The sequence below is a fragment of the Hypomesus nipponensis genome, chromosome 3, assembly GCF_054491055.1.
Source record: "Hypomesus nipponensis isolate SF chromosome 3, ASM5449105v1, whole genome shotgun sequence".
NCBI lineage: Eukaryota > Metazoa > Chordata > Actinopteri > Osmeriformes > Osmeridae > Hypomesus > Hypomesus nipponensis.
Window position 1 is genome coordinate 9,418,702 of NC_140363.1, and position 15,337 is coordinate 9,434,038.

A 15,337-nucleotide genomic window follows, 5' to 3' on the forward strand; every position below is an offset into this window, starting at 1 on the left:
TCTCTCTCTCTCTCTTCTCCCTTCGTCTGTCTATCTCTGGGGCGGCCTGGTAACCTGGCAGCTCACACAATCAAAGGGAAGCGACACACAATGCTCACGGCCAGCCAGCCAGCCAGGAATTCAGGACGCTTGTTTTTTTTCGGTTTCATCAGGAATGTCATACATGGGGCGGGGTGGTATCCTGGGTGGACTGGACCATCCCATGACCTCTAGGGTGGGGGTTTCAGAAGTCCTGATAGGGGCCACGCAACACAAAGAGACAGTTAACTGTAACTGTCCCTGTGTCCCACTTGGTTAATAAAACAAAACTAAAAACTAAACTTGGAGCATCCTGTCTGGGTCTTGTCTTTCCCCGCGCTGTGAGACACCCAATAACGCGCTGCTGCCAAGCGACCCCCCCCCCCTCCCCATCCCAAAATGCAGCAGAGACATGCCTTAAGCCCCTCTAATGACTTTATTTGTGAAAACAGATTCCTGTTGTGTTTTTGTTCGCGCTAGTGTAACAGTAATGCTCAGGCCACGGCTTCTGGCTCCGTGTGTGTGTGTGTCTATAAGGATGCATCCCACTGGGATGGTTTCTCAGTCTCTCTAAGAAGGGATCTGATCCATTTCAGGGCTAGGCTTGGATTTCATGGCCACAACCCAAAGATTCTCTCTCTGTCTTCCTCTGTCTGTCTCTCTTCATGCCCCATGCCTCTCTCTCTCTCTCTCTCTCTCTCTCTCTCTCTCTCTCTCTCTCTCTCTCTCTCTCTCTCTCTCTCTCTCTCTCGCTCTCGCTCTCGCTCTCGCTCTCACTCTCTCTCCGTTCTTTCAGGTTAGTAGACTATTTCTGCATTAATCACCATGTCACAGGCAAGGCAACTCAATTTTCTGCTCCTGTAGGTAAGGTGCGTGGCATCCCGAGACGCCGGCGCGAGGCATGAAACAGGCAAGCGGGGGCTAATCTTTGGTTACTGGTGTAATTGAAATGCTATCCACACTGTAGGGTGCATTAAAGGCAGATAACAGCGGTTCCTGTGGCCAATTTAAGTAGCTTGACTTCCCCTGGCTAAAGAAGGGAGAGAAAAAAAGGAAGAGAGAGAGAGGGGCGGGGGGTGGGGTGGAAAGAGAGAGAGAAAGAGGGAGAGGAGAAGAAGAAGAAAATTGCCTGACAGATAAGGCAGACAAACCAGTCTAATTCTCCAGGCATGTTTTTTATTGTGAGGGGAGAGAGACAGAAAGAGAAAAAAGAGGGGAAAAAATGAATCACGGAACCAAAAAATCAATTGACCCTCGGGTGGCTTGTCAGCCTGTGAGTCTGATAAACCTAAAAGCTTGGTTAATGTCGGCCTGCCTGTACCCAACAGATAGAGCACTTTGTAAATGAACCCGCTTTGATAAATATATTAAGGAAAGCTGCGTATAAAAGGAGAGAGACTTCTCATTTGTAAATAGAACCTTCGCTACATGGAATTAGAATGATAAAATGGGGTTCCATGTAATTAAGTTTGTGTAAGACCTGAAATCCGTGCAAATACCTTCCCGGAATAGTGAAAGGAAGCTGTCACTTCAATTAATCTGAACATCACCCCCAGAATGTACTGAACAAAATTAAGCCCTCGATAAAACCAGGGCTAGTATTTTGATAAGTAATTCCTGTATCATTTCTTTGCCTCTGAGATCATTTTCTTTAATCCACCACCCCCAGTTATGTGCTAAGCTGTCTACAAAGAGGACTGCTGGCCAGGCCAACGAAACCTTAATCCACCATATAGTATGTGTAACATAGGGAGGGGGAGGCTGTGTGTGTGTGTGGTAGATGTGTGTGGTGTGTGTGCGTGTGTGTGGTGCGTTTGGTGTGTGAGGTAGGCAGGGAGCTTCTTTGTGATCAACCATTTTTTTTTCCCTTGAAAACTATCAAAGTGAATACATGTGTATCAAACAGTAGGGACCAGTGACTCAGGGCTAAACACTTTGCTGATAACACCTTAACATCCTGATACAACTAGCTGTGTATGCGGAGGGGAGGGGGTGTCTGTACATAAACGGTTTTCACACTTTAGGAGTATTAGTGGCCTGTGCTGGCACACAAAGGGAGAGAGGGAGGCGAAGGCTTTTGAAAATGAAAGACAGAGTGATGCTGGTGGTGGATAGATAGGGGACTTGACTCACCAGTTGTTTACTTGTAAGATGGTGAGGCCTGTATCCTGGGCTAATTGCTTCTTCTGCTCTTCAGATGGGTATGGGTGCTGGAGAAGAGAACACACATACACACATGAGTTTCCTTTGCCCAACAACTTTACATACGAGTCCATGTTCATGTTGGTGAACCCTTGTGTGAGTGGAGTGGCACTGACTGACAGTAGTGAGGCATGTTACAGGTACTGCACAGGTAGTGCTACATCAGCAGTTGAGGTGGATGTGGCTGGGAGACATGTACTGGCTGTATTGTGTAACCGAAGCCTGCACCTTCTGTTGACCCCAACCCAACCCCGCCCCTTCTCAGCAAAGACATGCAAAGAAAACACGTGTCCACCCACGCACGTGCACACCCAGACGTGCACACACACAGACACACACAAGTCAGTGCAGACCTGCAAGAGGTGGCCAAACAAGTTTGTCAAAACTGTCAACTGTGATCACCCCCCTCCTCATCCCTGCCCACACACACGCACACACACACACACACACACACACACACACCAGGCACAAACAAACAGATCGTCTCCCTTCACTCTCCAGAGTGTAAGATTCCTTTCATAATACCAGGATGCAGAACGAGTGGGTGATGATTTGCATTGAACACGTTTCTCTTTCCTTGACGGTCTGAAGGAGAAACCGTGTAGCCGGGTGTGTGTTTAATAGACAGCAGCGAAACACAGCCCAGCTTAGAAAGAACACTGCTCTAGGAAATGACTCCTTGCCGCCAACTGAAAATGCTATTCCGCGAGCTGAGCTTCAGTGATACTATGTGTGTCAACTTCAATCTAGAGAGCTGGTGCCTGACAGCAATGGCAGACCTTGGGCAGTGCCCCCCCCCCCCCCCCCTTTTCTCCACCTCACTTCCTCCCCCCTCTCTCCCTCTTTCTCCCCGCTCTCTCTTCCTATCTTCCTCCCTCTCCTCCTCCCTCGTCCTCCCCCCCCCTCACCCCTGCCAGGGAGCCGTGACAAAACAACAGTGATCGCTGGTGACAGATGTCTTTAAGGGCCAGATTAGGAGACGGAGCGCACGCAAACGCCACAGACGAGATGCTCGGCGCTTCATTCAAACGCTCGGCGCTCGCGTACACGCACGCACGCACGCTCGCTGGCACGCACACACGCAGACGCAAACACATACACATGCACACAGACAGACCCATGCAACAGACAATGCATATGGTACGCATAAGCACAACACATGGATGGAAGGTTTAAAGTTGACACTCTAATCCTCAACATTTTCGGTTTCGGAATTCGTTGACGCACGCCAGCCCACCCCCCACCCCCACACACTCTCCCTTCCTCCCCACGCCCCTCTCTCTAGCTCTCCCTCAGTCAACCTTGCCTATCTTTCCCCTGGTCTCTCACAAGACAGGCCAACACGACATCCAAATCACAAACAACGTCCATCCAGCTCTGTTCAATTGAATGTGAACGTAACTTGAAAGGATAACTGTGGCTCAAGAAGCGTGTGCGACTTTCCAGCTTGAGAGCGAGGGGCTCCCTATCTGCACAGCCAAGAAAACCTTTTCTTCAGGTAGCCGCCTGTCTCAGAGTAGTCATTTTAATTATAGCATAGAAGGAAAGAAAAAAAAAACATGGGAGGAATGTGCTCAATTAATAGCAAACAAGGGCAGAGATTGGTCAAATAATGAGCTGTGGCTCACAAGGAGGACTAATCTGATTTCTACATGTGCATGTCGTCTCTTTTAATATGCTAAAATCATTAACAAAGAAAGATGATAATGCTTACATAGAAATACATTTTTTTTATTACTAGGTGATGACATTTCTTTGGCTGGGGCGGATGAGGCTTTTTTCTGTGTGTGTGTGTGTGTGTGTACTTCTGCCCTCGCCTACATTCAGGCAAGCGTGTGTTTGTTATTTTCCTTTCACCCCGAGATAACAACATGTAATAAGAGGAGGACTCCTCCTCCTCCTCCCTCCCTCCACTCCTCCTCCACTCATTCCATCCTCTTCTTCTACTTCTTCCTCCACTCTTTGTTCCCTTGGTACTTTCACATTAACTATGACCTCGGCTACAATCAACACACACACACACAGACAGACATCAGCTGATCTGGAGTGGAGGTCAGGCAAGAGGAGAGCAGCAGCCCAGACAGGGAAAAGAGAGCGGGTCATTTCCATTGTGCCGAGGCTTCCTCCTCGTCCACTCTGCTCCAGACCCACTCATCAATCGCCTACTGTCAGCCGGGCCGGGCCAGGGAGCGAGGCAGGCGCGGAGGGAGCGAGGCGCGGAGGGAGGGGACGGCGGTGATAAATACGCCAGGCCCACGGCGAGCCGGCCTTCACCGGCAGCACCACATAATGAATGGATTGAACAAACAAGAAAGATGTCTCATCAAGGAGAGTGGCAATGTTAAAGCCCCCCTCTCCTCCCACACATCTTGTGTACACACATCCACACACACATATACACACACTCGCCCCCGCTGGTCAGAAAGACCTGAGTAAGGAGATTTAGCTTGACCGCAAAGACACAACACTGAAAATCCTATTTCACTCAGCCTTCCCTCAGTCCCTTTGCCCCTTCCATTCTGAGGGAGCACACACACATATCCACATAGGCACACGTGCACACACACATCCATGCATGTAGACATACACACATGAAACAATCACGTAGATGCACAAAAACACGCTTTTAGCCACACACACGGACAGGGGTAAACAAGTCCCTGTTTCTGTCTTAATGTACTCTCGCACTCCTTTCCCTTCCCCTCTCCTCTTTATCTCTCACACTCTCCCTCTCTTTTCTCACCCCTCTCCCCCCCCATCCCTACTTTTTATGACTGCAGGCCACCCACAGTTTACGTGGTGACAGTTCTAGGGTTCTAGTTCTCAGTCACACAAAATGGAGCGTGTGGTTGCTAGTCGGTTGGGTGAGTGGGGATATAGGCTGGGGTGCAGAGCACACAAACACAAACACACACCCACACACGCACGCACACGCACGCACAGCAGGCTGAGAAGTAGGCCAGCACGGTGGGCTAGTGGTTACAGAGCTGCAGCAGCCGTGAAATTGGAGAAGGGCTATTTAGACCTCTGAGTAACCTCTTAACGTTAATTGCTTCAGTAAAAAACTATACAACATTAAAATCACCAACGTTGGGGGAAAATCTGATGTGCTGATATAAATGTTGAGGAAAGAACAAAATATGGATGTAAAACAGCGTGTGTATATACAGTATACTGTTTTAATAAATATATATATATATATATATATATATATATATATTCACACACATACAATTTATAATGTATATGCTGTTGAGTGGCATGTGTGTCTCCTTCCTGGACATGTCCACATTGTGACGCTCTGTGACACGACGACTTAATGAAGGAAACCCCAACACAGACGGCCAGATCAAAGACCTTATTGATAATCTCCAGACGAGCTTCGACTGGAATCAATACCGTCGGTTACAAACACAGAGACCAATATCCTGCATAGAGGGACTGACCGCAAAATGTACAGCAGTCCAGTCTATAAATAATTAGAGGCAGAGCTGTGCGGTGTCTTTTATTGCGCAGGCCAGCCCTGGCTTCCGATCGAAACAGTTCTGTTAATTACGTGGAAGGCCGTTAATGGCCCAAGCGTGTCCTATCCCACTACGACACTCATCTAATTCCTACAATCTTAGCCGCAGATGCACATCCTCAGACTCAAACACACACACACACGACACACACAGACACACATTCTCATGATGGAGACATGCTGAAGTGGATCATGTTATATGCCAGACAGAGAGGTTGGGAGCGCATTTGTGTGTGTGTGTGTGTGTGTGTGTCTCACAGCTCTGTTGGCTAAATTACAGGGTGTGATGGGCTCTGTGCACTCTCACAGTGTTCGATGTAATGAGTCCTGTGGTTGGCGAATGTTACAAGCTGAGCTAGCTCCATCATCACAGTTCCTTCCTTACAACAGCCCACCCCCCATCCCGCCTCCCACCCTCCCCAGCCACAACCCTGCCCCTCAACCTGCAAGACCAGCTCTTTCCCCTTACACTGCTCAGCAAGAAGAACACCATCCCACGCATGCTTATCTACAGTGTGTCTGCTACACATTTGATTCACCACCTCCCCCTGCACTCCCCCCCAGCTCTGACCACTTCATGGAACCCCCCCTCAACCTCTTGGTACATCTCAATGCCCCCCACCTCCCACCCCTTCCATCCTCAGCCACTGCAGGTCCCGTTGATGAATGACATCATCAGGGTGTGACATGAGTTATAGAGCCAGGCCACAGGGTCACCATGTCCTGAGAACTCATTCCATGCTAATGACTCCCAGGAAATAAGAGGCCATTGGCTGTTTACCCCTACTGCCATGGCAACAGACTGAAATTGCTAGTGTTGATTTGTGTGATTTGGGTCCCATCTATTGTTCTGTTGGCCCTCTTAGAAAATATAAACATCTCCTTCATCTTTATTTCCCAGTCATCATATGCAGTATTTAATACAATTTGTTGGTTAAAAACTTTAATAACGTTTAAGTACCAAATACTTTTAGACAGTATGGCGTTTTTGTGTTGATAGCTTTCCCTTTATTGCAATTGTGTTTTCCCCAATGTGCTGCAATGTATTATTCAAATGCATCATTTCATATACATATTGCAATCATATTTGTTTTTTAATCAAAGTGACTGAAGGATAATAATATTCACTGTCTAAATAAAAGTCATCAAATATAGGCATGACATTTTAATATTTATTCTGCATTGAACTGAGAGTAAGATTGGCACTTTTGAGATACAAACATGCCATTGTTAATAATATTACAGTTATGGCATCCCTGACAAATGACAATAAGATTGAATGCATAAAGGCATTTCTACCAGATCCAAAAGATATGACATAAATATATCCAATTTGACTATGTGAAGTTATGAATCATGAATGGTGACTGATTACTATGCACCGTTTGATGGTTTTAGCAGCAAGAATAGCTTCCATAAAATATTCATTTTTTCTTAAATTGCTGGATCGCTCATCAATCAAAAAATCCATGTGAGAAGAGCAGTAGGACTGACTGAATATTTTGGGGAAAATGTACATGGTTTTATAAGATAACCTCATATTCTTCTTGACAGCATATTTTCAACAAGGTTTTAGTAAATGAGCCATTTCTGTTCGTAAACTATGTGTTGCTTCTGCTTAAAGACAAGGTTCCTTTGGCCTTCTGTCTGCCTGTGTCTTTGTGTGTGTTCTTAGGTGGGTGGAGGTGGGGGTGGGGGTGTGTGGGGGTTTTGGGGTGGTGATGTTTGTTTTATTTTCCTGGGGACTAAGCTGCTTCCTGACAACAGGGAGAAAACAGGCAAGAATGCCACATGACTCAACCTTGCTGTTCAACTGCCTCAAATAGACAAACACACGCACACACACAAACAAACTCTATGTCCTATCCACACACACACACACGCACACACACACACACACACACACACACACACACATACTCTCGCATGGGTACATGCACAAAACTCTTGTGCACTGCACACACAGACACACAACCATTCCTGACCACAACCTCTGTTCCAATCAAAACCACAGGCTCTCCCAATTCCACCGCGTGCTCCTCCGCTGGTGGCCCTCAGACCAGCCTCTGAGGTAAAACAGTTCTCATCTCACACTCACAGAGCCCAGTGCCAGAGCCGTCGGGGGGGCCCTGGCAGCCACTGAGGAGTTTAGGGCCTTCTGTGCCTTCATGCCTGTGTCTCTGTCTGACATGCTGCTTGGCAGAGCTTCAGTAACTCCACCAACCACCACCACCAATGTTGCTGTTCCATCCACCGCTGACCCCCACAACATGCACTGGCTGGCCTGCTCAAGATGATTCCTGGCCCCCTGCCAGCCGCCCTGTCTGCTCCAGACCGTACATGTATTCTCACTAGAGATGGAGAAAAGTTCTAGAGGTTTCCTCGCCATACTAACTGTTGCCCCTGCGATGGGAGGGAGGAAGTGTGGGAGGAGTGGGTGAGGCGAGAGGGGGCGGCAGAGCTGGACCCAGGAGAGTCTGTAAGCCTCACTGTTGATGGTAAATGTCCACAAGGCTAAAAAGCAATCACTCCCACACAGTCCCAATGCACGCAGAGGAGCCATGGCCCATGGGTAATACTGTAGCCTTCACTGATTGACCAATTTAAAGGAGAGCAAGGTGAACGCCTTGTATATTTACTATGAGTAAATGAATGAACAATAATAAAACAAAAAAAAGCCTTATCAACAGATAAGGCATTAATGAAACAATATACAGCTAACTGAGCCACAGATCCAAGTACTACACAGAGTTCAGGTGAAGGTTGGGGGACCTGGTGTGTATGTGTGTACGTGTTGCGAGTGTATGTGAGCATATGTGTGTGTTGTTTTCCGGACCTGGTCTCAGATGTGGCCCGAAGCCATAGAGATGTGCCTGTTTAATCATCAGATCGAGTTCATGGCTTCTCTTTCCACCACACGACCGCCCCTATGCTTTCAAGGGGAGGAATATGATCCCCCCCATCCTTACACAGTGGGCCTGCTCTCTCTCTCTCTCTCTCTTTTTCTCTCTCACTCTCTCTCTCTCTCTCTCTCTCTCTCTCTCTCTCTCTCACTCTCTCTCTCTCTCTTTCTCTCTCTCTCTCTCTCTCTCTCTCTCTCTCTCTCTCTCTCTCTCTCTCTCTCTCTCTCTCTCTCTCTCTCTCCCTCCCTCCATACTCCTCAGGCCCAGCGGCTATCGTCCACGCACTCAACACCAGCCAGTCTGGCCTCTTCTCCTCTCCTTCTCCTCCTCCTCCGTCTCTTTTCAAAGTTTCCTGCCGGAGCTCAGAGCCAGGTCCTAGAGGGCAGGAATTTGGCCTTCTTTTTCTCGACCAGGCTCTTGTCTTTGTTGTGGTAACCGGATTTCGGAGGAGCACCAGCCCCTGCTCCCCCGTCCTGTGCTGCTTGCCTCATGTTAGCACTCAGGCACACTTAGCGTTGCCCTTTGAGAAGCCTGTGCATTTTCTTTCCTTCTTCGTATGGCGCGGTGAACTTAGGAATCTTCAGTTTAATTCGAACGCCGTGCTCTCGTTTCTCGAATCGTTTTTTGTTGTTGTCGTCGTTGTCGTCGCTTTTTTTGGAGAGCGGCAGGAACTCTCTGCGGTTCCTAAAATGCCGACTTTACGGAAGGTCCTTTAGCTGTGTGCTGCTGTGAGGTCACTCATCAACATTCTTCGCGAGGGACTTTTAGGGGCTATAAGCAGGTCATTAGAGGCCTGCTACAATAACCCAGGGCCAGTGAAAGGGACAGGCTCACCCCCCTGGCTCTCTGGGACCCACCCCCCACCACCTGTCACTCTAGCCTGTCATGAAGTCATTGAGAGCCTTGGCAGACTCATGAGAGAGCACGGACTGCTGCATAAACACCAACACTAGTTCAAATGACAAGAGCACACACTGTAAAACAATGAATGCTCTTACAGGCAGGTATGCTCGCAGGCTAGCAAGCCAACCAGCTAGCAGACTAACAGGCTAGAATGCTAACAGCTCAACTGATCCTAGCCCAGCCAATCCCCACAGCCAAACCCAAGAGCTAAAACGAAAACAAAATAGCACTGTTGCCGTTTGCTGCCATTTCAACACAGAAAATACCATATCACCGGTGACCTTTTTAAACGTGTCTTTTGAGGGTGTTTACTATGAAACCAAGAGGTCATGGAGAGGCACAGGGATTTGGGCACCCCTACTGGGAAAGAGGGTGTGCTCACTGGGGACTGGCGACACTGAGCCAGGAGAGCACTTCACCTCGTCTGTTGACTGAGTCTGTTGTGAGAGAGGCTTAGCATTAACATACAGGGTTTCCCAAAGGTGCTCTCTCTTTCTCTCTCTCTCCATTGTGCTCACTTTACATTGTTTAACTTCTTGGTTCCAGAGTGAAGGGGGATTGATCTTCAAAAGCAACAGTCCAGGTTTATTTGTCTTTTTGACTACCGCTCTTTTGACTGGAGTATTAACTTAATGAGTGTAAGTACTCCCTCAGACTCTCTCTTTTTTTCTTTCTTTCTTTCTTTCTTTCTTTCTTTCTTTCTTTCTTTCTTTTTTTCTCTCTCTCTCTCTCTCTCTCTCTCTCTCTCTCTCTCTCTCTCTCTCTCTCTCTCTCTCTCTCTCTCTCTGTGTCTCTCTCTCTGTGTCTCTCTCTCTGTGTCTCTCTCTCTCTCTCTCTCTCTCCAACACTCCTCCATATTACCCAGAGAGGCCGGTATGTTCTAATAGCCAGCCTTAGGACACAACCACAACAGCAGAACCACTTAGAAAAGGACAAACAAGAAGGCCAGAGGGCTGCGGAGGAATGTCAAGCCTATTTGGAGATATTACAGCACGTTTGTAATGTCAATTTCTGTTTTTCGGGTCAAAAATCGAAGGGAAAAACACAGAGGGCAACATTTGTCCATTACAGTGGGTGATGAGAGGAAAGGAGAGCCCCCGCAAAAACAGCTGCAGGGATCACTTCCTGTTTGCTAATGACGCTAAATGTGTTCAAGTCAACCATGTCACATCTTTCCTCTGAATGGACAGAACACAGCTGGTGTGTGTGGGTGTGTGCCTGTGTGTGTGTGTGTGTGTTCGTCACCCTCCCAATGGCGAAGGCTCTAAACTCAATACCTGGCTGTATGTTCATGTTCAAGAGAGCCAGCAGCCGTGAGTAACCGTACACATGTTAGGTGACTCAGCTCAGATCACGTGTCCCTCACAGGAAGGCAGGACTGGGGAACAAAGGACAGCCTTGATCCGTCATCGCCCGTCCGTACCTGTTGCGTCTGTTCCTCCACGGAGAACGCTATCTCTGCCTTTAAACAAAAACGCGCACGTTCCGACCACTCCTTTCATACGGGGGGGGGGGTGAAGGAGTGGTGGAGTGAAGGTGGAGGAGACATCTCCTGTCAGGCCTCAAGCCCTGGGGCCTCGCCGGAGAACAGAGCTGTGGACAGACACATGCGCTCAGGTTCTGAGGCTTCATCAGAGGTTGGAAAACCCGGAGGTGAGATGTGAGGGGGAGCTGGGAGAACTTAGGAAGCACCATAGAGAGAGGAGAGGATAGATCGAGCCGACTGGGGCTTTTAATGCCCGGCTAATAGCGTCAGACCTGTCTTAAGTGCATTCCCCCAACCCCCCCCCCCCCCCCCCAAACCCCCTTCTCCCCGTAGTGCTCCTGGGCTGAATCCTGGCCTGGGGCCGGCCTGACCCCTGACCCCGTCGGCCCAGCCTATCTACAGCGCTCTCGTTTGTTAGGGGCTTTATCCACTGACAAAGCAGGCAGGAAGCTGGCAGCCACCCAGGAGCCCCCTGGGAGGATGACCATCAGCTAGCTCAGCTTACCGCTTATTACAGGACAGGGTGGGGAGTATGTGTGTGTGTGTGTGAGAAAGAGAGAGGGAGAGAGAGAGAGAGAGAGAGAGAGAGAGAGAGAGAGAGAGAGAGAGAGAGAGAGAGAGAGAGAAGGGGAATGTGCATATAATGAATGTATGTATGCCTGTGCTTGTACAAGGGTGTGTGATAGAGAACGAGTAAGGATGACTGGGTGTGTGTGTGAGAATGTGCGTGTTGGTGTGCATGCATGTGTGTACGAGGCAAGGGGGGCGGACAAATCAGAGACGTGGCCGACCTTTTTTTTTCCTGCTGACGGTTTTGCTAACTAATGAAACACAAAGAATAAGCCTGGAAGCCACGAATGTCCTCGTCTCCCAGCTAACCCGATCAGCTACGCATGTTAGTGACAATCAGGCAGCCGTCCAGACACTGCGCTCAGGGGACCCCGGTACTGTACTGACCTCCTCTCCTTTCCTCTCCTCTCCCTTCCTTTCCTTTCACTCCTCTCCTCCCTTGTCCACTTCTCCCCTCCAATCTCCTTTCCTCTTAACTCTGTTCCTTTCCTTTCCTCTCCTCCTCGTTTCTCTTCTCTCCTCTCGCCCCTCTCTCCTCCTCTTCTCTCCTCCTTCCCCCAGTTCATCCCAGCCCTCAGAACAGCTTACTAAAACATTCTATCATCAGACACTCCAGTTTCTTCTCTCCACTCCATAAATGTCGGGTAATTCATACTTCATTTATATATCTGGCCATTAATAAAGCTGATGAACTTTTACTCCTTAAATCTAATGGGCCATTTTGCCTGACTGCCGGCGCTCACATCTCTCCTCTCTTCCCTCTCTCCCCCTCTCCCCCTCCCTCTTTTACTCCCCGCTCCGGAGCGGCCTACACTAATCCACACAGTCGTTCGGCTGAGCAGCGAGGGCCTTGTACAGTGATTGAAGGAGGGGGAGACCAAGAGGGATTTGGAGATTCTTGACTGACCTCTGCCACAGGCAAGCAGTGACACGCAACATTTATTGTGGGACCGGCACAGCTTTAGTGGCTGCTCTCTCTCTCTCTCTCTCTCTCTCTCTCTCTCTCTCTCTCTCTCTCTCTCTCTCTATCTCTGTCTCTCTCTTTCTCCTTTCCCCATCTCTCTCTCTTCTTCTCTCTTCCCCATCTTTCTCCCCCTTTTTCTCTCCCTCCCTCTTACCCAGAGTGCACTGTGGGATCATTAACCCCTGGGCCAGGACTGAGGCCTGATGGCTCCCCGACTCAGACCCTGTTGACAAGCGTCTGTGTTCTTTTCAACAACTCGTTGAATCACCTTACCGCCCCCTTCCATCTCCTCCCTCCTCCTCTCCACCTCTGCTACCCCACCCTCCCTCCCTCCCTCCCTCACCCTTTCCCTTCTCAGGAATGTAACACAACCGCTTACTGAGGTAACCAAAGGCCCTCCCTTTTCTCATCCCTCTCTTGCAAGGACAGAGCGCAAGACAGAAAGAGGCCAACTGGAGGTGTAAAACAGTTGCCTCTCTCTCTCTCTCTCTTTCTTTCTCTCGGCCTATCTCTCTGTATTGCCCTCTTTACATTTGCTTCCACCTCTTTGCCTGTGGAATAATTCATGATGCATCTGAGCTAAGAGAGAGAGAGAGAGAGAGAGAGAGAGAGAGAGAGAGAGAGAGAGAGAGAGAGAGAGAGAGAGAGAGAGAGAGAGAGAGACTGACCAGCAGGGGCAGCTGCTACCTGACAGCCTATCCTACAGAGGTCTCAAGGAATGGGAGAGAGCAAGAAAGACAGAGAGAGAGAAGTGGGGCTATCACAGCTGTAATGGTAGCTGTGGACAGACAGTAAACTATTCGTCTACCCCCTACCCCCCCACCCCCCTTCCTCTTTGAGTGGTGTTTGAGCCCCCCTCAATCCTTCCTCCCATCCCCCTCTCCCCTCCTTTCCTCCCCTGTGTCCTGATGGCAGGATTGGGGGGCCTGACCTGTCTGGTGATTGATGGTAATGTCTCAGGAAGTCATTTTCCCCGACAGCGCCCCGCTGCCTTTCACCAGGCCCGCTGCAGAGGTGAGCCCATCACAGAGCGCTTTCAACTCCCCGCCACCCACCCACCCCCCCCTCCCCTCCCCTCCCCCCAGCTCCACTGGCATAGCCCCCTCCACGCACGCAAACCCCCTGCGACCCCCAAGGCCCCCACCCAGTTCAAACACAAGGCCGAAAACAATGACTCCAGTCAATGCCAGGTCTCCGTGGGCCGAGGACATCCATCGCGCAGGTTCCAGGAGATACAAGCAGCGCTGGACGATTGGAGGACGGAACGAGAGAGGGACAGGGAAGGAGAGAGGGACGAGGGTGGAAAGAGGGAGAGAAAGATGGAGGGAGGGCAGAAATAAAGGACTAAGCCCCCCGCCCCCCCTCCCCCCCCCCCCAAAAAAAAGTTTCAACCATCTTGTTGTTTAAACCAACACGGAACATCTTGAAGTTGATCTGCCGGACGGCCCCTCTAATTCAGTGTTCTGGGGATGGCACCCCCAAAAACTCCATAACAGTCGGTGCTCACCACCTCCATTATGGCAATTAGGAGATGGGTCCAGCGCTAGGAATGCTATGCGGTGCAATTGCTAACATCTGCCTGCCTTCTTCCTCCATGTGTCAGACGGTTGTCTTAACTTAAACACACAGCCTCTTTTTTTTGTTACAGTCGCAGTCTCTCTATCTCGCTCCCCGCTCTCTCCCTCCCTCCTATTTTCCTTTCTTCTTTCTCTCGACAGTGCACTCGACATTTATTTACTTAATTCCACTCAAACTGTGCCTTAAAGAGATCCCTCACTGTTTGAGTCCAAATATGCGAAAATGATCCGTGAAGAGCCCGCCGTTCCCGTTGGTTCCATAGGCTTCGTTACTCTTTCATATCTGCCTGAGAGGAGAGAGGGCTGGCGCGGAGATAATCAATGGAAAGCAACCGGTAGCCTATTAATCTCCCCCAAAGGATTGTGGGTTACTGGGGGAGTGTGGGGGGGGAGGGGTGGGGGGGCAAACAGGGATGTGTGGGGAGCACATGTGGCTGGCCTGCTGGATGGGCAGGGTAATGAACCAGACACTCTTTTGGTGCTGGAATGGATATTGCACCAACCCCCCTCCCCTCCCCCTCTCTCAAACACACACACACACACACATGTACACACACACACAAAACAAGGGGTGTTCATATTTCCGGAGAACAGACCCCTGTCAATCCCTGGGTGAGGGAGCTACAACAGTCCAGGTGCCAGGCAGGGCGGGGCTTCCACAAAACGCCTGCCCACCGGAGCACGTCCCCATGGAGACGATATCAGGGATCCCTAATGTGAACAAGAGTCGGACTGATCCGGCAGAGAAAGAACTGGACAAAGAAGAGAGAAAAAGGAGAAGTACAGTGGGAGAGATAAAGAGAGGGAGGGAGGGACTGTGGCACCTGGGGCTGATGAGTAGATGTGATGTGTGTGTGTGTGTGTGTGTTCGAATTGAATGCGCGGCCCAGTACACACGTTTGTGTGTGTGCCCTGTGTGTGCTGTGTGTGTGTGTGTGTGTGTAGAGGACTGTGTGTGAGGTGACCCCTGGTCAGGGAGCCCTGTAACCAGAGCTCACCTCCGGTTCTGTGAGTCCTCCTCTCAGTGCTAAACAGCCACCTGAAGACAGGATTAGCCCTGGTGACCCAGCCCCACTGGTAACAGAGATACAGCTCCAGGGGTGCGCCCGAAACACACACTGTCATGTGCTGTGGGGAGGCAGACAGGTGGGGCAGACGGAGGGAGGGAGGGTGGGTGGGTGGGTGGAGGGA

General features: G+C 49.8%; 1 protein-coding gene across 6 annotated transcripts in view; it reads right to left on the minus strand.

The window, feature by feature from the left end:
• Positions 1 to 15,337, minus strand: part of meis2a (Meis homeobox 2a) — an 85,517-nt gene that overhangs the window by 25,489 nt on the left and 44,691 nt on the right. For all 6 annotated transcript variants that reach the window (XM_084675355.1, XM_084675354.1, XM_084675356.1 and 3 more), the window contains one exon: positions 2,152 to 2,228. In XM_084675355.1, the coding sequence (XP_084531481.1) occupies positions 2,152 to 2,228 (77 nt within the window). The remainder of the gene's footprint in view (positions 1 to 2,151; positions 2,229 to 15,337) is intronic.